The 23,652-nt window shown below is 40.8% G+C and overlaps 1 protein-coding gene across 4 annotated transcripts in view; it reads right to left on the minus strand.

Annotated features, from left to right (window-relative positions):
* The window catches only part of VAV1 (vav guanine nucleotide exchange factor 1), a 157,587-nt gene that overhangs the window by 1,087 nt on the left and 132,848 nt on the right, over positions 1-23,652 (minus strand). For all 4 annotated transcript variants that reach the window (XM_077295973.1, XM_077295972.1, XM_077295971.1 and 1 more), the window contains 5 exons: positions 13,950-14,015; positions 12,439-12,476; positions 11,813-11,929; positions 11,604-11,691; positions 2,310-2,421 (listed from right to left, as the gene is read on the minus strand). In XM_077295973.1, the coding sequence (XP_077152088.1) occupies positions 2,310-2,421; positions 11,604-11,691; positions 11,813-11,929; positions 12,439-12,476; positions 13,950-14,015 (421 nt within the window). The remainder of the gene's footprint in view (positions 1-2,309; positions 2,422-11,603; positions 11,692-11,812; positions 11,930-12,438; positions 12,477-13,949; positions 14,016-23,652) is intronic.

The following is a 23,652-nucleotide window of genomic DNA, read 5'->3' on the forward strand; positions in this document are numbered from 1 at the left end:
GCAGATCCTCTCCAGTTCCGTCAGGTTGGATGGTGAATGTTGGTGGACAGCCATTTTCAGGTCACTCCAGAGATGCTCAATTGGGTTTAGGTCAGGGCTCTGGCTGGGCCAGTCAAGAATGGTCACAGAGTTGTTCTGAAGCCGCTTCTTTGTTATTTTAGCTGTGTGCTTAGGGTCATTGTCTTGTTGGAAGGTGAACCTTCGGCCAAGTCTGAGGTCCAGAGCACTCTGGAAGAGGTTTTCATCCAGGATATCTCTGTACTTGGCCGCATTCATGTTTCCTTCAATGACAACCAGTTGTCCTGTCCCTGCAGCTGAAAAACACCCCCATAGCATGATGCTGCCACCACCATGTTTCACTATTGGGATTGTATCTCAAGGAGAGTGACAAGGAAATGGACAGCATGTGACTTAAATATGAGTGTCTGAGCAAAGGGTCTGAATACTTATGACCATGTGATATTCAGTTTTTCTTTTTCACTAAAAATTTAAAAATGACTACATTTCTGTTTTTTTCAGTCAAGATGGGGCGCAGTGTACATTAATGTGAAAAAAATAACTTTTTTTATTTTATGACATGGCTGCAATGAAACAAAGAGTGACAAATTTAAAGGGGTCTAAACACTTTCTGTCAGGACTCTGAACATTTTTTATTACCTTTTTGTGCTTTACTGCCCTTTTCCAAGATGGCGTCTTTGGTCTCATGTGCACTGTGTCTTCCTGCTATAAAACTACACCCCAGCCTTCAGTCTGTGCTAGAATATTCTGCCTTGCATCCAGCTCCTGACCTCTGGTTACTCCCTGGCTATATACCTGCTCCTGTGAACCTGTGGGGTTATCCTGCTACTCTGCTCTGAGTTCCTGCTGCATACACCAGTTCCAGTAATCCTCCTTCATCTGCTGCTCGTGTTTACTTCCATCTGTATTTGCTGGACATGTAAGCTGTTTCTGCTCTGCAAGAACCTGAGACTATTACCCAGACCTCCCTGGTTGAGCTAAGATATTATTTGAACTGCCTTATAAGCATATCTATCTGTGTTTTGGACTAAGCAAGGACTTATTCATGTCAAGTATCCTCAAGAATAATTGTGCTTCATAGACTTTCTGCGTGATTGCATTTTCCTCTGAAGTTTCCTATAGACTGCTGAGCTGCATTTGATATTTGCACCAAGTGTTGTGGACTTGAGTTTCTCTCTGCACCTGTTTGAATCACCGTGTGATAATATAGACTTTACCACTTATAAAACTGTGTCTTGTAGTTGTCTTGTTCCACGCTAGAGTCTCCTGAGTTATCCCCTATAATTATTACACTTTCCGTGCCCACTGTACATATGTCAGATTGTTGGCCCTTGCGTTTGTCCAGTTTGAATAATTTTTCAGGATCTCAGTTACCTCCCTTAGTGCTGATTCACAAATCAGTACATATGCTGCCTTTTTTTTCTCGAATACAGAATACAGACACAATTTCAATTGGTTTGTTCACATCATCTTTTTTTGGGGAGGAGGGGTGGCAGACCTTTCTTAAACAAAATATACAGAAAAGAGACATATCCTACTTTGCTCCAATTTTTGGATCAAAGTCATCTGTTCAATTGAATGGGTTAGAGAAAAAATGGATAGTACTTGGATGTTATTAATGTCTCATTGGAATGCTGCCTATTTAGCACTTTGTAGTTGAAAGAAGAATATAATTTTTTTTAGCACTATAAAAATGGATGCAACACTGGTTGTAAAAACTGACTCACAGACCAAAATTTGATCCAGCACACTGGAAAAAGAGCATGGTCCATTTTTCACATATGAGAAAAAAAAGCAATGGTTGAAACCAGCTTAATGGTCCCACTTTTATGATATTGCCGGAAAGAAACGGAATCAGTATACAATGCAAAGTGTCGACTTTATATAATGGCGGACTTAATTACAAAGGGGGTGGAATTACGGCAAAATGCTGCAAGTATATGTCCTTTAGATAAATAAATCATACATTTTTCAATGAATACTGGTTAATTTCTGACATTTTCATATGCATGAACTGACTACAGTATTTGCTCAGAATCAGGAACATAATAAATGATAGATCTGAGAGAGATTGCTGGCAGGTTACTTCCAGGGATGACCATAATTGCAGAGGGCTTATGAACACTTCCATATTAATGGTCAGCTAGTCCATATGAGTGGGGGATTTTAGCAACTAAAGCTTTTTTTGGTAACTATATTGCAGCATACTATATAGCTATCAATTCCGAATCCTCACTAAAAAAGAATTCAAGTGTGTTAATTATATCAGAACATCTTGTCTTCATTTTTACCCAATTTGATGTTTTCTTTCTTCTCTGGCTCCTTGTAAGGAAACTGTAGCATTGTATCCAAAAGCTTAAAGCAATCTTTCAAAGAGTTCTGTTGGTAAAAACCAACCAATTCCTGGTAGAAATATGAGATATGTTAAGTCAAATAAAGCCCATATGAAGTAAAAAGACCAAGTTTCATACTGTAATGTAATGTGTAAAATGTATGGCACTTTTTTTTAAAGGGGAGGTCCATTTTCTCAACCAATTTATTTAATTTTCCAATGCATTTAAAATGCTGAAAAAGAAGATCTTGCCACATATCAGATTTTTTTTGGGAAAAAGACAGGGCAGAAAGTTAGGTCTCTCCATTTACGTCTTCCCCTTAATTTATTTTACTCACTTATATAGCACCATTAATTCCACAGTGTTTTACAAACATTATTATTACTGTCTCTATTGGGGCTCACAGTCTAATTTCCCTATGGGAGTGTGGGAGGAAACCGGAGTATGTTTTCCCCCATACAAATATGAGAAGAACATATAAATTCGTTACAGATGTTGTCCTGGGTGGAATTTGAACCCAGACCTCAGTGCTTCAAAGCAACAGTAATCATAATCATAGAGCCAACACGCTGCCCAACCCCTAAATTTGATAATCCATCAATACCTATTGTTCCAGATTAGGTACCTAGGGCATATCCTATTTGCAGTATCCCACCCATGTTTTTTGTACAGGGGGATATAGTCATGTTAGGCTAAACTATCCTATTGTTTATTGAAGCTGAGCCCAGCCTCGGTTCTATGATAAATCCCTCTGTTAGCCATCACATGCTCCTGCCATTTATTGTCATTGTTGTTCAAGCTGTTGTTGAATGAAGTTGAGAAAACTTTCCCTGTTACATTTATTAGAGCTCAGGAACCAGAATCTTGATAGAGTTAGAGGCTTCATTCATAACAAGTCCTCTGAGTCCTGTAGACTACAATGTAATGGCTATGAACAGAATACTGCCACATTTATTAGGATCTATTGGAGATGAGGATACAAGGCAGGTGCTCAGTTGCATATATGGCAGATATGAATTCTTATTCATAACTCATATGTACCAATTCATATAATGCATTTCGTGGTTGGCAAATAACACAGCTCCTGGCCAGGGGAAAAGCGTAAGTCACGAATGATAAGTGAGTATACAGACAAAACAACAGAGGCTCACAGCTACTACTTTCTGAAAGTACCAGTTACCTCAGGCAGGGAAATGTGTTAGTTCAGGTAGAGAGTTGTGTTACCTCAGAAAGTAGCAGACTTATGCTCTAACTGTTTTACCTGTATACTCACTTATCATAATTAACCTATGCTTCCTTCCCTGACCAGGAGCTGTGGTATGTGCAGACCATGAAGTGGAGCAGCTCCTGCATGGTCGGGCACAGCTATTACACAGTACATAGCAGTGGCACAATTAGAAGATTATCTAAGAACAGGAAAAAAAAACTTTTTAACACATACAGTGTGCACAATTATTAGGCAAGTCAGCAGGGCCAGACAGAGACAAAAAAGCAGCCCTACTACACAAACCCCACAAGCCCACATACTATAACACCCATCAGCCCCGATCAGTGAATTTTGCTTTTACTTTGTCATGCCCCTCAATACTCTCTTAAAGGCGTTATTTAAAGAGCCACATGTGAATGATGCACCAGTGCTTATGATTGACTACAGCTCCATTTAGATGGTGCTCTTAAAAACTACATTTTTCAGGGTCGTGGGCGTCACAGCGGTCAGATCCACAACAAATGGAAAGTCATCCCCTATCCAGAAGATAGGGGATAACTTGCAAACTTGGGATAAGTTGTTTAAACAGGTTTTTCAAGATTTATTTTTATTTGCTCATAGGAACATAGAAAATAATAATCCAATAATGACAATCCAGAAGTCAAATACCACCAAGGGCTTGTGCAAACAAGCATATAAATGGGCAGTACAGTGGCTCAGCGGTTAGCATTGCAGTGCTGGGGTCCTGGGTTCAAATCCCACCAAGGACAGCATCTGCAAGGAGTTTGTATGTTCTCCCTGTGTTTGCGTGGGTTTCCTCCGGGTTCTCCGGTTTCCTCCCACATTCCAAAAGACATACTGATAGGGAATCTAGATTATGAGCCCCAATGGGGACAGTGTCAATAATGTTTGTAAAGTGCTGTGGAATTAATGGCGCTATATAAGGGAATAAAATAAATATAAATCAAGCGTGTGTGATTTTTTTTTTATCAGATAGCACACTGACCAATGTTATGCAATGAGGCAATGCAGAGAAACATTTTTTTTCTCATACTGATTCGGTGTGCGAAAAAAAATTGTGTCATGTGCGATTTGGCTCTGTAATTAAATGAGACTCACTATACAGTATAACGGGCCCCATATACTGCTCCATACAATATAATGGACCCCATATATTGCTCCATACAGTTTAAGGGGCCCGATATATTACTCCATACATCCTAAACACCACAGAAAGAGCAATCAAAAGATCCCATAAAAAGTCACTGTTATTAAGTATGTAATAAAAACCCAATACATGGAAACAGGTATACAGGAAATGGTGGTGACAGTGAAACACTGTATAGCAGTACAAAGATAACACATAGGGCTACAAGGTACCACCCACCGCACAAATACCCCAGATAATACTATATTCAGGCTGGCAGACCATATGGTGAAATAAATATATAGATAAAGTCATTAAAAAACAGAAATTGCCATAACAAAGTGCTAAATTAGACGCATAATACCTGGTGCACGCAGCGGTGGGGGACCCAGAGCCCACCCCGACGCGCGTTTCGGAGCACAACAGGGCTCCTTCCTACTTTTGCTACTCAAAAGTTTATAACTTTTCCCATAAAACTGTTTTATAGCCCCAAATTTTGCATTTTCATAAGTGTAACAGGAAAAATTGCACTATACAATTTGTTGTGCAATTTCTCCCGAGTACGCCGATAACCAACATGTGGAGGGAAACTAATGCTTGGGTGCACGGCAAGGCTTGGAATAGAAGCAGCGCCATTTGACTTTTTCATTGCAAAATTTGCTGGAATGTTTAGGGGTTGCCATGTCGTGTTTGGAGTGCCGCTGATGTGCCTAAACAGTGGAAACACCTCAAAAGAAACCCAATTTTGGAAACTAGACCCATCAGGGAACGTATATAGATGTGTGCTGAGCACCTTGAAATCAAAGGTGCTTCACAGAAGTTTATAACGTAGAACTGTGAAAAGAAAAAAAAAACAATTAAACCTCAAGAAATTTCTTTTAGTGCCAATTTTATTATTTTCACAAGGTAGCATGAGAAAATGAACCCCAGGGTTTGTTGTGCAATTCCTCCTGAGTACATACTGTATATACCCAATATGTTGTAAAATAAAAACAAACTACTATTTAGGCACAAGACAGGGCTCAGAATGGAAAGAGTAACATTTTGGAAAACAGATTTTGATAGAATGGTCTACAAGTGTCATGTCTCGTTAGGCAAGCCCCCCACAAGTGACCCCATTTTGGAAACTGTACCCTCAAGGAATGTATCTAGATTTGTGGTGAGCACCTTGAAACCCCAGGTGCTTCACAGAAGTTTATAACATAGAGCCGTGAAAATTAAAAAATCACATTTTTGACACAAAAATGTTACTTTAGCACCACATTTTTTATTTTCACAGGGGTAACAGAAGGAAATGCACCCCAAAAATGTGTTGTGCAATTTCTCCTGATTACGCCGATACCCCATAGGTGGTCAAAAACTACTCTTGAGGCACAATGCAAAGGTCAGAAGGAAGCAGTGCCATATTGGAGTTCAGATTTGATGGACTTGTTTGAGGAAGGAATGTCAAATTGGTAGAGACTCTGAGGTGCCAGAACAGCAAAAACCCACATAAGAGACAAAATTTTACAAACCACACCTCTCAATGAATTCATCTAGGGATGCAATGTTCATATTGACAAGACAGGTGGGTCACAGAATTTTATACTATTTGGCAGTGAAGAAAAAAATAATTATATTTTTACCACCAATATTTTTTTTTAGCCCTAGATTTTACATTTTCACTGGGAAATGGGTAAAAATGGCAACAAAATTTGTCCCACAATTTCTGCTGAATGTAGAAATACCCTATATATGGCTGTACAGTACTGCTTAGTCATACGGTGAGACACGGGAGGGACTTTGCACTATTTGTCTCCTGGAGCACAGATTTTCCTAGAATAGTTTGCGGACTCTATATACAGAGCCCCTAAGAGCTAGAAAAGCAGAATCCCTTCTCAAGTGACACCATTTTGGAAATGATGCTCCTTGGGGAATTTATCTACAGATGTAGTGTTGATTTGGACTCCATGGGTATTTTCCAGAAACAAGCAGCAGTGGATGCTGCTGAGTGAAAATTACAAACTGCGTTGTAGTGACCAGTACGTTGTAGTGACCATTACATTGTTCCCAGCTCATGCTTCTGGATACATGCACCCATAAATTCGGCGGGCTCTCATCACAATAGAAATACCAAACATGTGGATGCTAAATGTGGTTTAGGCACACTGTGGGGCTCAGAAGGGAGAGGGGCATTTGGATTTGAGAGCGCAGAATTTTCTGAATTTCTTTTGGGTCATGAGGAACCTATGTGCTACCAGTAACATGGAAGCCCCCTGTATTTCCATTGACAAATAACGGACCCGAGTGGGGACTTTTATTGTGCTCTATGCTGAGCACTTGCTTTGGGGTTTCCATCTAAATCTCCGAGTGACGTAATTAAGATGAAACCGGCAAAGGATCCATTCACTAAAATGAGACAGGAGAGTTCCCTATCTTCAGCAATGTCCTTTTTTTCAGAAGTGCACAAAACTGTGGTGGAAAGCGTTTCTATGCACACCTACAAAGACGAACATCAGTGGATCATAGGCCAGACAGCCCGGTCCACAGTGTCTGCAGCTGCTTCACTATAGGGAGTCTTCAGCATGGGGGTGCCGTCTGAATCACATATTTCATAGATTTACATAGAATCCCTGGTGTAAGGGCTCAGCGCAGAATGCAGGATAAATGTGCGCCGAGCCTTACTGCGATCTTTGGGAGGCAGAATGAGTAAATCAACAGCAGGTGAACAATTGGTTTTCTTTATTTTTTTACGCCGTTCCTCGTGCAGTATAAGCAATTAGATGACTTTATTCTTCAGGTTGGTGTGATTATATTGATACCAGATTTTTATTGTATTTTTCTGTTTGGCTGCTGTCACACACTAAAAGACGTGTTTCGTTTTTTTTTTTGCAAAAACAAGTAGTTGCATCGCCATATTAAGAGAGTTATAATTTTTCCATATTTCAGCCATCACAGTCATCTGATCACTCGTTTTTTGCAGGACGAGTTGGTATTTATTGGTGTCATTTTTGGACACAGAACGAACAAAAACTAGCAATTCAGGAATTGTTTTTTTTATGTCATTCTGCGTGTGGTAAAATTGGGACAGCAGCTTTATTCTTCGGGTCAGTACAATTACAGCGATACCACATTTATTTTTTTTTATGTTTTGGCGCTTTTACACAATAAAAACTATTTTACAGAAAAAAATAATTATTTTTGTATCGCTTTATTCTGAGAGCTATAACTTTTTATGTTTCGCTGATGGAGCTGTATTGCAGCTTGTTTTTCGTGGGTCATGATGACTTTTTTAGCTAATCTCGTTTTATTCCACCTTTTGTTCGGCAGTATGATGATAAAGCATAGTTTTTTGTTTTTGTTTTATTGTGGTGTGGCTTGATTATTCATCTACCTCACTTATAACTACTGCCATATGCTTTTAAAGAAAGAATAAGTTATTTTTTGTCCCAATGAGAAACTTTTTTACTGGTGCCTCGGAATCTTTTGGACCTTGACAACACTACAGTTGTTCAATAATACAGTTAGTCATGAAATTAACAAATTATCTGATGATTGTGCACACAGTGTATTGTTTAACATGTCACAAAACAGAAGAAAATCCAGCTTCGCGAAATTGTGAAGAAATCACAATCATGATTAAGGGTAAGCAGTCACCTGAAACGTGCCGATGTCGCATATCATGTAACTTACATTGGTGATGCTGTTTTAGCCTCTACTGAGCACTTTCAGTGAATAAAGAAAGAAGTTTGTTCACAATTTTGCTGAGCTGGATTTTCTTCTGTTTTGTGATTGCTCCATGCCTTGACACAGTGTTTCCTGTGCTCTGAACACATAAAGTCTATTACAGTGAGCTGGACTCATTTTTATGTCAATTGTTTAAGATACACTTTGTTCATGGGACAGCCTCATTAAGTATTATTCCTCAACTACAGATGCGATTTCTCATGGATCTCATATTTCCTCTGTATTAAAAGACATCAGATATCTTGATGTAACTAAGTATAAGAAACTAGATGGTGGCCCGATTCTAACACATCAGGTATTCTAGAATATGTATGTATGTATGTACGTTGCGCTTAGCACAGCCACCTAGTATATAACACAGCCACGTAGTATATAACACAGCCACGTAGTATATAACACAGCCACGTAGTATATAACACAGACAGACAGACACGTAGTATATACCACAGCCACGTAGTATATAGCACAGCCACCTAGTATATAGCACAGCCACGTAGTATATAGCAGCCACATAGTATATAGCAGCCACATACTATATAGCACAGCCCACATAACACAGACAGCCACGTAGTATATAGTACAGCCACGTAGTATATAACAGCCACATAGTATATAGCAGCCACGTAGTATATAGCACAGCCCACATAATATATAGCACAGCACACGCAGTATATTACACAGGCCATGTAGTATATAGCACAGCCCATGTAGTATATAACATGCATCAGGTATTCTAGAATATGTATGTATGTATGTATGTGCGTCGCGCTTAGCACAGCCATGTAGTATATAGCACTGCCACGTAGTATATAACACAGCGACGTAGTATATAACACAGACAGCTACGTAGTATATAGCACAGCCACGCAGTATATAGCACAGCCACGTAGCATATAGCACAGCCACGTAGTATATAGCACAGCCACATAGTATATAGCAGCCACATAGTATATAGCAGCAACATAGCATATAGCACAGCCAATGTAACACAGACAGCCATGTTGTATATAGCACAGCCACGTAGTATATAGCAGCCACATAGTATATAGCAGCCACGTAGTATGTAACACAGCCCACGTAGTATATTGCAGCCACATAGTATATAACACAAGCCATGTAGTATATAACACAGCCCACGTAATATATAGCACAGCCACGTAGTATATAGCACAGCCACATAGTATATAGCAGCCACATAGTATATAGCAGCAACATAGCATGTAGCACAGCCAATGTAACACAGACAGCCATGTAGTATATAGCACAGCCACGTAGTATATAGCAGCCACATAGTATATAGCAGCCACGTAGTATGTAACACAGCCCACGTAGTATATTGCAGCCACATAGTATATAACACAGGCCATGTAGTATATAACACAGCCCACGTAATATATAGCACAGCCCACGTAGTATATAACAGCCCACGTAGTATATAACACAGGCCACGCAGTATATAACACAGCCCACGTAGTATATAACACAGCCCACATAGTATAACACTGCCCACGTAGTATATAGCACCCAAGCAGTATATAACACAGCCTACGTAATATATAGCACAGCCCACATAGTATATAACAAGCATTGGGTATTCTAGAATATGTATGTATGTATGTATGTCGCGCTTAGCACAGCCACGTAGTATATAACACAGACAGCCACGTAGTATATAGCACAGCCACGTAGTATATAACACAGCCACGTAGTATATAACACAGACAGCCACGTAGTATATAGCACAGCCATGTAGTATATAGCACAGCCACGTAGTATATAGCACAGCCATGTAGTATATAGCAGCCACATAGTATATAGCAGCCACATAGTATATAGCACAGCCGATGTAACACAGACAGCCATGCAGTATATAGCACAGCCACGTAGTATATAGCAGCCACATAGTATATAACACAGCCCACGCAGTATATAACACTGCCCACATAGTATATAGCAGCCACGTAGTATATAACACAGGCCATGTAGTATATAACACAGCCCACGTAATATATAGCACAGCCCACGCAGTATATAACACAGCCCACACAGTATATAACACAGCCCATGCAGTTTATAACATAGGCCACGTAGTATATAACACAGCCCACGCAGTATAACACTGCCCACATAGTATATAGCAGCCAGGCAGTATATAACACAGCCCACGTAATATATAGCACAGCCCACGTAGTATATAACACGCATCGGGTATTCTAGAATATGTATGTATGTATGTACGTCGCGCTTAGCATAGCCACGTAGTATATAGCACAGCCACGTAGTATATAACACAGACAGCCATGTAGTATATAGCGCAGCCACGTAGTATATAGCACAGCCACATAGTATATAACACAGTCAGCCACGTAGTATATAACACAGTCAGCCACGTAGTATATAGCACAGCCCACATAGTATATAGCAGCCACATAGTATATAACAAAGCCCACGCAGTATATAACACAGCCCACGCAGCATATAAGACTGCCCACGTAGTATATAGCAGCCAGGCAGTATATAACACAGCCCACGTAATATATAGCACAGCCCACGTAGTATATAACACAGCCCATGTAGTGTATAACACAGGCCACGCAGTATATAACACAGCCCACATAGTATATAGCAGTGTAGGCACCATATCCCTGTTAAAAAAAAAGAATTAAAATAAAAAATAGTTATATACTCACCCTCCGCCGTCCACCGAAGCTGTCTCGACACGCGCGATGCAGCCGCCAGCTTCCGTTCCCAGTGATGCATTGCGAAATTACCCAGATGACTTAGCGGTCTCGCGAGTCATCTGGGTAATTTCGCAATGCATCTCTGGGAACGGAAGCTGGCTGCAGCATCGCGCGCATCGGCGGACGTCAGAAGGTTAGAATAGCACAATTTTTTTTATTATTATTTTTAACATTATATCTTTTTTACTATTGATGCTGCCTATGCAGCATCAATAGTAAAAATTTGGTCCGGGATGGGGCGACACACTGGCACTGACTGGAGAAGAGTAGGGAGGGGGCACTGACTGGAGGAGAGTAGGGAGGGGCCAATTTGCGGCGGATAAGCCTGTCACTCACCAATCAGCGACCAGGGATTTCCATTACATACAGACAGACCAAAGTACCCCTTAGACAATTATATAGATAGATAGCGTGGGAAAATGTTCACTTACAGGAAGTCCCTTGAAGCCTTTTTTCTCTGTCAACCTCCAGAGTCCCTCAAGAACGGTCACCTTCATATGTTTGATTTCCTGATTAAATCTAACAATATAGGAGCGCAGCTAAGAGTCAGAGCATGTCAACCACAACAAAGCAAGCTACAGAAAATAATACTTGTACACTGTAATCATTAGAACGATGAAGAATAGAACGTTTGTATTACTTTAGGCTGATTGCGAATTCTCCAGAGTCTTTTACTCTCTGTCTGACCAAGAAAGTGCCATCAGATCGATTGGCCAAGAGATATTCAGCTTCTTTCCTTTCCATTGGACCCGCATACCTAAACATAAAATGGGATCATTCTAAAAACTTCATAACGATCCAAATAGATAGATCTGAATAGCTTGGGTCATTTCATTGGAGATGGGAAAAAAGATAAAAGAAAATAGAAATACCATTCATTTATACTTTACACTTCTTGTATGGTGAGGATCTGGCATTGAATAGGTTAAATATACGTAATTTGAAGCTAAAGATGTTGGCTTTAGTAATAGTGCACTACTTTGTACATAAATCTACCAATCTACTACATGTTAGTCTATGCAAATCTGCGCCAACAAAAACCTTTGAAAACCTATGCTTTTCCTTAGAGTTACAGGCCACAGCCATTTTCCCAGCATATTAGCTAATAAAACCAGTCAATAACATTTGGAGCCCCCAATTGTGCTCCCAGAAACAATTTATGTTTTTATATTACATAGAAAAAGAAAGGACTAGAATGTGAATAGCCTTCTGCATTTCCATAAGTTTTAACTATAGGGTTAAATGTTAAAAAATCAATGCACTTACCAAATAAAAGATGACAGGTTACTGCAGGCTAGTGCGTTCTGCAAGTAATTGAAATTAAATATTAAAATGCTAAATAATTCAAAAAAAAAATATAAAATACCTTAAAGGGGTTTATCACCTGAGGCCCTGCTCACCTTTCCTCCAACAACATTTTCACAAATTCATAGATTTTTCTTGCAGAATTGCTGATTACTTCACCCTATGCTTTGTAAGGGTGAAGTTCGTGATAAATTGACAATTTGACAAATCTGCATTGCATGTCAATTTACGTGCAAAGTCGTAGGTAACATGTAGATGAGATTTATGTACCTACTTAAAGAGGGGTTCCCATGAACAAAGGACATTTTAATCAATAGGTCTTGGAATAGTAATAATTTCCACAATTGGATGCCATTACACAGTACACAGCAGGGGCACATTTATAAGATTATCTCAGCACAGGAGCATTTTTTTTAAACACATTCAATTGTGGAATTTATGATTTCAGAATGTTTTAAAATCTACCTTAAAATTACCTTTATTCATGGGAAAATTCCTTTAGATACTAGGATATGAAGCATATTTTGTGGAATTTTTATGGCTGTTTCTTGAGTATTTTTTCAACGGCATGTTTTAAAGGGTTTTCTCTTTTTTTTTTGTGACGTCTTTTTACTGTCGTATTCCGGACAACTTTTTGACTCTATTAAATAGTGAAGTTACCTCTATCAGTTTTTAAGCAAAACGATGACAAAATGTTCCAAAAAAAACATCCAAGCATCTGCCGGTGTCTTTTAAACTTTCCCATTGACTTGTATTTTAAAGTATAGAGAACCTTCTGAGCGAAAAACGCCAAAAGATTGGTCAGATCATTTCTTTTACCTACTTGGTATTTTTAGAGACCTGAAATGGTCAAAAAGCTGATCATATGCGCAGCAAGTCGTTTTTACATAGAAATGCTTATGTTCATTTTTTGAGTGCCTTCTGATGGTTTTTCAGGCGGTTTCTGCAGCCTGAAAAAGATGTTGCGTGTACAGGCACTGATGTATTACTCTGTGGACGTTCAACTGGAAAAAAAGACTATAAATCCACAGCAAATAAGCCCAAAAATAGAAAAATATATGATATAAATAATTTTTAACAGTTTTACGTAGAATTAGGAAGTAGTTCTATCTATGTATCGCAACGGAAATCTAGAAATCATGTTTCTTCGTGATGATGAGTATTACGTATATAAATGGGAAGTAAGTAATGTGTGGGAAAAACAGAACCAAAGAAATGCACTATAGGTTACTTAAATGATCCAATCTTCCAGATGGACAATAAATCAATTCCATTTCTATTTCTATACATTTTGCTACTTACTATGGAAAGTAGGGTCTGACTAGTGTTTATGTTGGAGGAAATACAAAAATACACACAGAGGTATGATTACAGCGGAGGCTTATACACATGGCAAGTACGGTGTTATGGGCAATTACACATTGCAAATTTACAGTATAAAGCAGCATATTATAGATAAATGTTCCACTTACATATATATAAGGCTTCACCAGATTGCATGGGAAGAAGCCAATTTCATTTGTGGATGTATTTCGCCCCTAATAGAGAGATTAACATGTCACAGAAGCCAACTACAAGCGCACATCCTAGCAAAACAGGAGCTTATTTCTCATGCGGTCCTGTCAACCACCATTTATACTCTACTATTGTAGCTGTAACAGTGACACATAGGAAAAATGTTTGCCTGTGAGATAATGATAATGGATATGAAACCGCAATCTAGCAGAAGAGAATAGCGTGACGTATAGGACAGTGCAGATTGTAATTTTTTTTTTCCAAACAATACATTTTTATCGAGTACTTCTGTTTTTATCGTACATAAGGTTAAGTTCCCGCTGTTTTTGACACTATTTTCGCTGAGCAAATAAACGCAGCTTCTTACAGTTCCCACTAAGTGGATGGGCTTTATAGAAATCTCATGCTCACGGTGCTTTTTATTTTACGCTGCGTACACTGACCTGCAGTTTGTTTTTAAAATCACAACATTTCAATTCCTTTAGGAAGTACGTTGAGTGAATTGTCCCTATTGCTATAGCCACAGAAAATTGGCAGGAATAAAATGCATTAGTGCGTTTCCTCAGCAGAAAAGGCACTAAAAAACGCATGTAATGCATACATGACTGTATCAATAAAGTTTTGTCAAAGCCAAAGATCAGGAAGCACCAAAAATAAAGCAGCTTAAATGAAAACATGACATACAAACAAAAGACAAAAATCGCAGCGTCAAAAACACAATAAAAACATGCACTTAAAAAACGCAATGAAACAAATGCAAGTTACCTAATTTATCGAATGGGTGCAGAAATTCTGCAACATCAAAAACGCACCAAATACTCTTCATATCTTCATGGTAACATAACCGAACAGTACAACCAAATACCATATAACATAGTAAACCTTAGGCCTGTGTCACACTTGCAACTGCAATGGGAGAAACTCGCACGAGTCTCTCACCTCAATACCTGGGCACTGCCACCGGAGGTTCGGACCGGGTACTGAGGCACGAGTTTCTCGCATTGCAGTAGCAAGTGGGACGCCGGCCTAAGGGGGCAGCTTTTCACAGAATCTCCGCAATTGGATGCAAAATACCTATCCTTGGCTTTTACAGGAAGCAGCATAAGGCTACATTCAGGTGACTGTGTTTTCTGGAACGGCGGTTTCCATGTGCACAGCAGACTGCCCGGGCGGAACACTCACCAATGTTAGAGAGTGTGCTCGCCACCTAAATTCTAGGTCAGAAAAATCACAGCAAGCAATATTCTCATCTGTTTTATGGACTAGATCACTGCATCTTATAATGGCAGGCAGCTCCTGCACCCATCAGCATTGCGGACAAACTCAAAAAACTGCAAACAGACCCAGGCATAGATAAAATTTGCCTGGTGCAGTTAATTCAATTTTTGTCTCAGCCTGGTTTGTAGAAAAACAAACAGGAAATCTAGGTCACACACAGTGGAATTTTTTTGCAGTCTGGGGGTATGTGCACATGCTGCGGATTACTCTGCAGATTTTTCCAGACTGATTTTGGTAAATCCGCAGGTAAACCGCACTGCAAATTTCCTGCGGAATTACCGCAATTTTTTTTGCGGATTTTGTGAGAATTCCACAATCCTGCGGATTCCTATTGTTAAGCAGGTGTAAACCGCTGTGGAATCCGCACAAAGAATTGACATACTGCGGAATAAACAACGCTACGTGTCTGCGCATTTTTTTCCGCAGCATGTGCACTGCGGATTTTGTTTTCCATAGGTTTACATGGTACTGTACAATGCATGGAAAGCAGCTGCGAATCCACTGCGGATCCGCAGCGTGTGCACATACCCTGAATCTATAAAGGTTCAGTTTTGAAGAGATAGATTTGATTGGTATCAACAATTGAAATTTAAGGCATAGGGACCTCTTTCTCTGTGTCTTTTTTAATTGAAAACCTCGAACCATGTGAATTGTTGCGGCCAATCTATAGAACAACATTCACTGTGGGTTGTATTAGTTTTCCAGATATAGTGATGAAAAAGATTTTGAATTGATCTCTCCAGCTCTTTTCTGAGGGATTTTTTTGAATCTGGCAGGATGCTGTGTTTGTTTTTACAGCCTATCTTCATGTGTCTAATCCTAGAGAACCCTCCACAAGTTTTATATAACTTATACATGAGGTTGTGCTTCATGTTGGATTTTAACCTTTGAGAAGGAGTATTTATTATCATGATAATCCGTGATTGAAGCAGGATATAAGACCTGCAGCCTTTGCTGCTTTGGGCATTGGTTAGGCTCTTTTCACGTCTACATTGTGCTTACCATTAGAAATGGAAATCATGACAAAATCCCGGCTACGTCACGTTGTGATACACACCACTAGTGGCAAACAAATCTGAATGATTTGCATACAATCAGGTTCATCCAGTTTTCCCAAGGTTTCTGCATGCATCACTATGTTTTCCACCAAATGTGATGGTATCTGCAACACAACTGAGCCTTCGGTTCTGACGTGAAAATAGCCTAAGGCCTCATTCAAAATTACGTACGTGTTCTGTCCACAATTATCATGGATAGAACAAATACCCATTAAAGTCTATGAAGCAGTTTAAATGTCTCATGTTTTTTGCAGACTATACAGTGGCACCCCAGGAGTCCGGCTGCCACAATGGCATTGCCTTCCTCACGGAGGGGGGGGGGGGGTGATGTCATGCCTGGAGGTAAGAAGGGATCCACTTAGCGGGCCTTCCTAACTCCAGACCAGGAGGGGGAGCTCTAAACCCGGTTTCAGGGTAGCTTCCCTATAAGTTCTGGTCTGGAGGAGGAGTTACAGGCAGTCTGTGTGAAGCAGTGAAGGGAGAGGAAGCATGTGAGGACAGGGAAGCTGGGAGTGGAGCTGTGATTGAGCTCACTCCCAGGATTGAGCGCAAGGAGCCGGACACCGGGGTCTGAGGTTGTGTGGGAACTGTATACCCCACACCAGAAACCGGAGGGCAGGAGATTGCAGGTCTTCTAGCCACAACTGACACCCGAAGGCACAGCACCAGATTAGAGCCCGGAGTCACCACGAGAAAGGGACATCTGTAATAAGGCTTGAGGTGCCTGCCATGCGGGTAGTGTTCCACCTAAGGGACAGATTGAGAGAGGGACTTGAGGAAAGCTAATGCATCAAGAACCCAGAATTCAGCGCAGGGAGAAAGGCTTCCAACCCCACCTGGCTAGGGGGATTCCGAACAGCTTCCAGGCCGCCCGGATTTCAAACATCACCTGTAATCTGTGCCCTGGACTGCAATTTCACCAGTAAAAGGTAAAGAGATTGCTAATCCTGTGTCCTCCAATTATTTCCTGCACTCCACCATCTATCATCTCTTACCAACTGCATCAGGAGCCCTGGGGACTAAGCTCTACCTGTAGGGAGCTATACCAACTCTGCTGCAATACCATCGGCCCCAGCAGATCCCTTTAAGCAGCATCGGCCATCATGGTGGCCAAGTACCACAGGTGGCATCACGAACATTACTACATTAGACTTTATTTGCCCCTACACTTGATCCCCACTTTTATTGGACGCCCAGGTCCATGGACTGGGTCACTGGTGTCGTGATACATCCCTTTAAGAACCAGCCTGGTACCGAGTATTCCACGGCCCTAGCGGGCACTCCACTACCCCCAAAGAACAGACACACGTTCATTTTTTATCTAAGTCATTTATCAAAATTACCCATAAAAGTCTATGGGTCCATAAAAATCTCCAGCAACACATGGATGACATCAGGGTGCAGTATGTGTGATGTCCGTGATTACAACCCCTGGCAAAAATTATGGAATCACTGGCCTTGGAGGATGTTCATTCAGTTGTTTAATTTTGTAGAAAAAAAGCAGATCACAGACATGGCACAAAACTAAAGTCACTTCAAATGGCAACTTTCTGACTTTAAGAAACACTAAAAGAAATCAAGAACAAAAAATGTGGTAGTCAGTAATGGTTACTTTTTTTAACCAAGCATAGGGGAAAAATTATGGAATCACTCAATTCTGAGGAAAAAATTATGGAATCATGAAAAACAAACAAACAAAAAAACACTCCAAAACATCACTAGTATTTTGTTGCGCCACCTCTGGCTTTTATAACAGCTTGCAGTCTCTGAGGCATGGACTTAATGAGTGTCAAACAGTACTCTTCATCAGTCTGGCTCCAACTTTCTCTGACTGCTGTTGCCAGATCACCTTTGCAGGTTGGAGTCTTGTCATGGACCATTTTCTTCAACTTCCACCAAAGATTTTCAATTGGATTGAGATCCGGACTATTTGAAGGCCATGACATTGACCTTATATGTCTTTTTTCAAGGAATGTTTTCACAGTTTTTGCTCTATTTCAGGATGCATTATCATCCTGAAAAATGATTTAATCACCCCCAAACATCCTTTCAATTGATGGGATAAGAAAAGTGTCCAAAATATCAACATAAACTTGTGCATTTATTGAAAATGTAATGACAGCCATCTCCCCAGTGCCTGTATCTGACATGCAGCTCCATATCGTGAATGACTGTGGAAATTTGCATGTTCTCTTCAGGCAGTCATCTTTATAAATCTCATTGGAATGGCACCAAACAAAAGTTCCAGCATCATCACCTTGCCCAATGCAGATTCGTGATTCATTGCTGAATACGACTTTCATCCAGTCATCCACAGTCCACGATTGCTTTTCCTTAGGCAATTGTAACCTTATTTTTTTCTGTTTAGATATTAATGATGGCTTTCGTTTAGCTTTTCTGTATGTAAATCCCATTTCCTTTAGGCGGTTTCTTACAGTTCGGTCACAGACGTTGACTCCATTTTCCACCCATTCGTTCCTCATTTGTTTTGTTGTGCATTTCCTGTTTTGGAGACATATTGCTTTAAATTTCTGGTCTTGACGCTTTGATGTCTTCCTTCGTCTACCAGTATGTTTGCCTTTAACAACCTTCCCATGTTGTTTGTATTTTGTCCAGATTTTAAACACAGCTGACCGTGAACAACCAACATCTTTTGCAACATTATATGATGATTTATCCTCTTTTGATAGTTTGATAATCCTCTCCTTGTTTCAATTGACATCTCTCGTGTTGGAGCCATGATTTATGTCAGTCCACTTGGAGCAACAGCTCTCCAAGGTGTGATCACTCCTTTTTAGATGCAGACTAACGAGCAGATCTAATTTGATGCAGGTGTTATTTTTGGGTATGAAAATTTACAGGGTGATTCCATAATTGTTTCCTCAGAATTGAGTGATTCCATAATTTTTTCACTATGCTTGGTTAAAAAAAAAAGTAACCATTACTGACTACCACATTTTTTGTTGTTGATTTCTTTTAGTGTTTCTTAAAGCCAGAAAATTGCCATTTGAAATGACTTTAGTTTTGTGCCATGTCTGTGATCTGCTTTTTTTCTACAAAATTAAACAACTAAATGAACATCCTCCAAGGCCAGTGATTCCATAATTTTTTGCCAGGGTCTGTAACATTGTAATAAATAGGAGAAGCTTTGCAGTGTTTTGCTGTATTTTTCATCAGTGAATAATAACTGATGAAACACTGATGGTAAAAACTAACATACTGACCAAACTCTAAGACGACGTGCACACGCTGAGTATTTGGTGAGTTTTTTACCTCAGTATTTGTAAGCCAAAACCAGGAGTGGAACAATCAGAGGAAAAGTATAAGAGAAACAGGCCACCACTACTAGTTTTGCCTAACAAATACTGAGGCAAAAAACTCACCAAATACTCAATGTGTGCATGTGGCCTAATATTACACAGATCCAAAACACTGATGGACAATGGTCTGTGTATTTATATATGAGAATAATAACACATGTCTAAATGAGGCCAGAATTGAGATTTTTGTTTTTCTCTGAATGTCTCCACCAGACCATTTAAACTTAGTGAACATTGTTAAAAACCAGATTGGCTCATACTAATATTCTGAATAAGGATGTTATGGAGTCAGAATTGTGATAGTGGAGGTGAAGGAGAAGTCAGGAACACCACACATCATACAGTTAGGTCCATATATATTTGGACAGAGACAACATTTTTCGAATTTTGGTTATAGACATTAGCACAATGAATTTTAAACAAAATAATTCAGATGAAGTTGAAGTTCAGACTTTCAGCTTTCATTTGAGGGTATCCACTGTCATGATTCTCAATGGCGAGAGAACATAGCCCAGCATATATGAGAACTAGCTCTTGGAAGATGGAAACTATACTGACCATGAACTAAACCTGCCGCACAACTAGAAGTGGCCGGGTAGCATGCCTACGTTTTTTTATCCCTAGATGCCCAGCGCCAGCCGGAGAACTACCTAATCCTAGCAGAGGAAAAGACAGTCCTGGCTCACCTCTAGAGAAATTTTCCCAAAAGGCAGACAGAGGCCCCCACATATATTGGCGGTGATTTAAGATGAAATGACAAACGTAGTATGAAAATAGGTTTAGCAAAATCGAGGTCCGCTTACTAGATAGCATGAAGACAGAAAGGGCACTTTCATGGTCAGCAGAAAACCCTATCAAAACACCATCCAGAAATTACTTTAAGACTCTAGCATTAACTCATAACACCAGAGTGGCAATTTCCGCTCACAAGAGCTTTCCAGACACAGTAACGAAACAGCAGCTGTGAACAGGAACAAAATGCAAAAACACACAAGGACAAAAGTCCAACTTAGCTGGGAGTTGTCTAGTAGCAGGAACATGCACAGAAAGGCTACTGATTACATTGTTGACCGGCATGAAACTGACAGAGGAGCAAGGTTATATAGCGACTCCCACATCCTGATAGGAGCAGGTGAACAGAGGGGATGATGCACACAAGTTAAATTCCACAAGTGGCCACCGGGGGAGCCCAGAATCCAATTTCACAACAGTACCCCCCCCTCAAGGAGGGGGCACCGAACCCTCACCAGAACCACCAGGGCGATCAGGATGAGCCCTATGAAAGGCACGGACAAGATCGGAGGCATGAACATCAGAGGCAGTGACCCAAGAATTATCCTCCTGACCGTATCCCTTCCATTTGACCAGATACTGGAGTTTCCGTCTGGAAACACGAGAGTCCAAGATCTTTTCCACAACGTACTCCAACTCACCCTCAACCAACACCGGAGCAGGAGGCTCAACGGAAGGCACAGCTGGTACCTCATACCTGCGCAACAATGACCGATGAAAAACATTATGAATCGAAAAGGATGCAGGGAGGTCCAAACGGAAGGACACAGGGTTAAGAATCTCCAATATCTTGTACGGGCCGATGAACCGAGGCTTAAACTTTGGAGAAGAAACCCTCATAGGGACAAAACGAGAAGACAACCACACCAAGTCCCCAACACAAAGCCGAGGACCAACACGACGACGGCGGTTGGCAAAAAGCTGAGTCTTCTCCTGGGACAACTTCAAATTGTCCACCACCTGCCCCCAAATCTGATGCAACCTCTCCACCACAGCATCCACTCCAGGACAATCCGAAGATTCCACTTGACCGGAGGAAAATCGAGGATGAAACCCCGAATTACAGAAAAACGGGGACACCAAGGTGGCAGAGCTGGCCCGATTATTGAGGGCGAACTCCGCCAAAGGCAAAAAAGCAACCCAATCATCCTGATCCGCAGACACAAAACACCTCAAATATGTCTCCAAGGTCTGATTAGTCCGTTCGGTCTGGCCATTAGTCTGAGGATGGAAAGCAGACGAAAAAGACAAATCTATGCCCATCCTAGCACAGAATGCCCGCCAAAATCTAGACACGAATTGGGTCCCTGTTGTGAAATTGGATTCTGGGCTCCCCCGGTGGCCACTTTTGGAATTTAACTTGTGTGCATCATCCCCTCTGTTCACCTGCTCCTATCAGGATGTGGGAGTCGCTATATAACCTTGCTCCTCTGTCAGTTTCATGCCGGTCAACAATGTAATCAGTAGCCTTTCTGTGCATGTTCCTGCTACTAGACAACTCCCAGCTAAGTTGGACTTTTGTCCTTGTGTGTTTTTGCATTTTGTTCCTGTTCACAGCTGCTGTTTCGTTACTGTGTCTGGAAAGCTCTTGTGAGCGGAAATTGCCACTCTGGTGTTATGAGTTAATGCTAGAGTCTTAAAGTAATTTCTGGATGGTGTTTTGATAGGGTTTTCTGCTGACCATGAAAGTGCCCTTTCTGTCTTCATGCTATCTAGTAAGCGGACCTCGATTTTGCTAAACCTATTTTCATACTACGTTTGTCATTTCATCTAAAATCACCGCCAATATATGTGGGGCCTCTGTCTGCCTTTTGGGAAAATTTCTCTAGAGGTGAGCCAGGACTGTCTTTTCCTCTGCTAGGATTAGGTAGTTCTCCGGCTGGCGCTGGGCATCTAGGGATAAAAAAAATGTAGGCATGCTACCCGGCCACTTCTAGTTGTGCGGCAGGTTTAGTTCATGGTCAGTATAGTTTCCATCTTCCAAGAGCTAGTTCTCATATATGCTGGGCTATGTTCTCTCGCCATTGAGAATCATGACAGTTTGACCGGCCCAAAAAAGGGTTAAATTACTGGCTGAGAAAGGAGAGAAAAAAGAAGTCTGCTACAATTTTTTTTTTTTTTTTTTTTTCCCTCTAGTTCTGAGTGTGCTCTTAATTGAATCACTTGCTAGTCTGCCTATACTGCAGCCTTCCTCTCTTCCTCTCCTTCTAATCCTTGAATGGCTCTGTGTTCACCTGTTTCAAATGGATCTTCAGAGTGTAGCTACAGGTTTGAATAATCTCGCCACAAAGGTACAAAATTTGCAAGATTTTGTTGTTCATGCACCTATGTCTGAGCCTAGAATTCCTTTGCCTGAATTCTTCTCGGGGAATAGATCTCACTTTCAAAATTTTAAAAATAATTGCAAATTGTTTTTGTCCCTGAAGTCTCGCTCTGCCGGAGACCCTGCACAGCAGGTCAGGATTGTAATTTCCTTGCTCCGGGGCGACCCTCAAGACTGGGCTTTTGCATTGGCACCAGGGGATCCTGCGTTGCTCAATGTGGATGCGTTTTTTCTGGCCTTGGGGTTGCTTTATGAGGAACCTCATTTAGAGCTTCAGGCGGAAAAGGCCTTGATGTCCTTGTCTCAGGGGCAAGATGAAGCTGAAATATACTGCCAAAAATTCCGCAAATGGTCTGTGCTTACTCAGTGGAATGAGTGCGCCCTGGCGGCGATTTTCAGAGAAGGTCTCTCTGATGCCATTAAGGATGTTATGGTGGGGTTCCCTGTGCCTGCGAGTCTGAATGAGTCCATGACGATGGCTATTCAGATCGATAGGCGTCTGCGGGAGCGCAAACCTGTGCACCATTTGGCGGTGTCTACTGAGAAAACGCCAGAAAATATGCAATGTGATAGAATTCTGTCCAGAAGCGAGCGGCAGAATTTTAGACGAAAAAATGGGTTGTGCTTCTATTGTGGTGATTCAACTCATGTTATATCAGCATGCTTTAAGCGTACTAAGAAGCCTGACAAGTCTGTTTCAATTAGCACTTTACAGTCTAAGTTTATTCTATCTGTGACCCTGATTTGTTCTTTGTCATCTATTACCGCGGACGCCTATGTCGACTCTGGCGCTGCTTTGAGTCTTATGGATTGGTCCTTTGCCAAACGCTGTGGGTATGATTTGGAGCCATTGGAGGCTCCGATACCTCTGAAAGGGATTGACTCCACC

The sequence above is a fragment of the Ranitomeya variabilis genome, chromosome 3 (assembly GCF_051348905.1).
Source record: "Ranitomeya variabilis isolate aRanVar5 chromosome 3, aRanVar5.hap1, whole genome shotgun sequence".
Lineage (NCBI taxonomy): Eukaryota > Metazoa > Chordata > Amphibia > Anura > Dendrobatidae > Ranitomeya > Ranitomeya variabilis.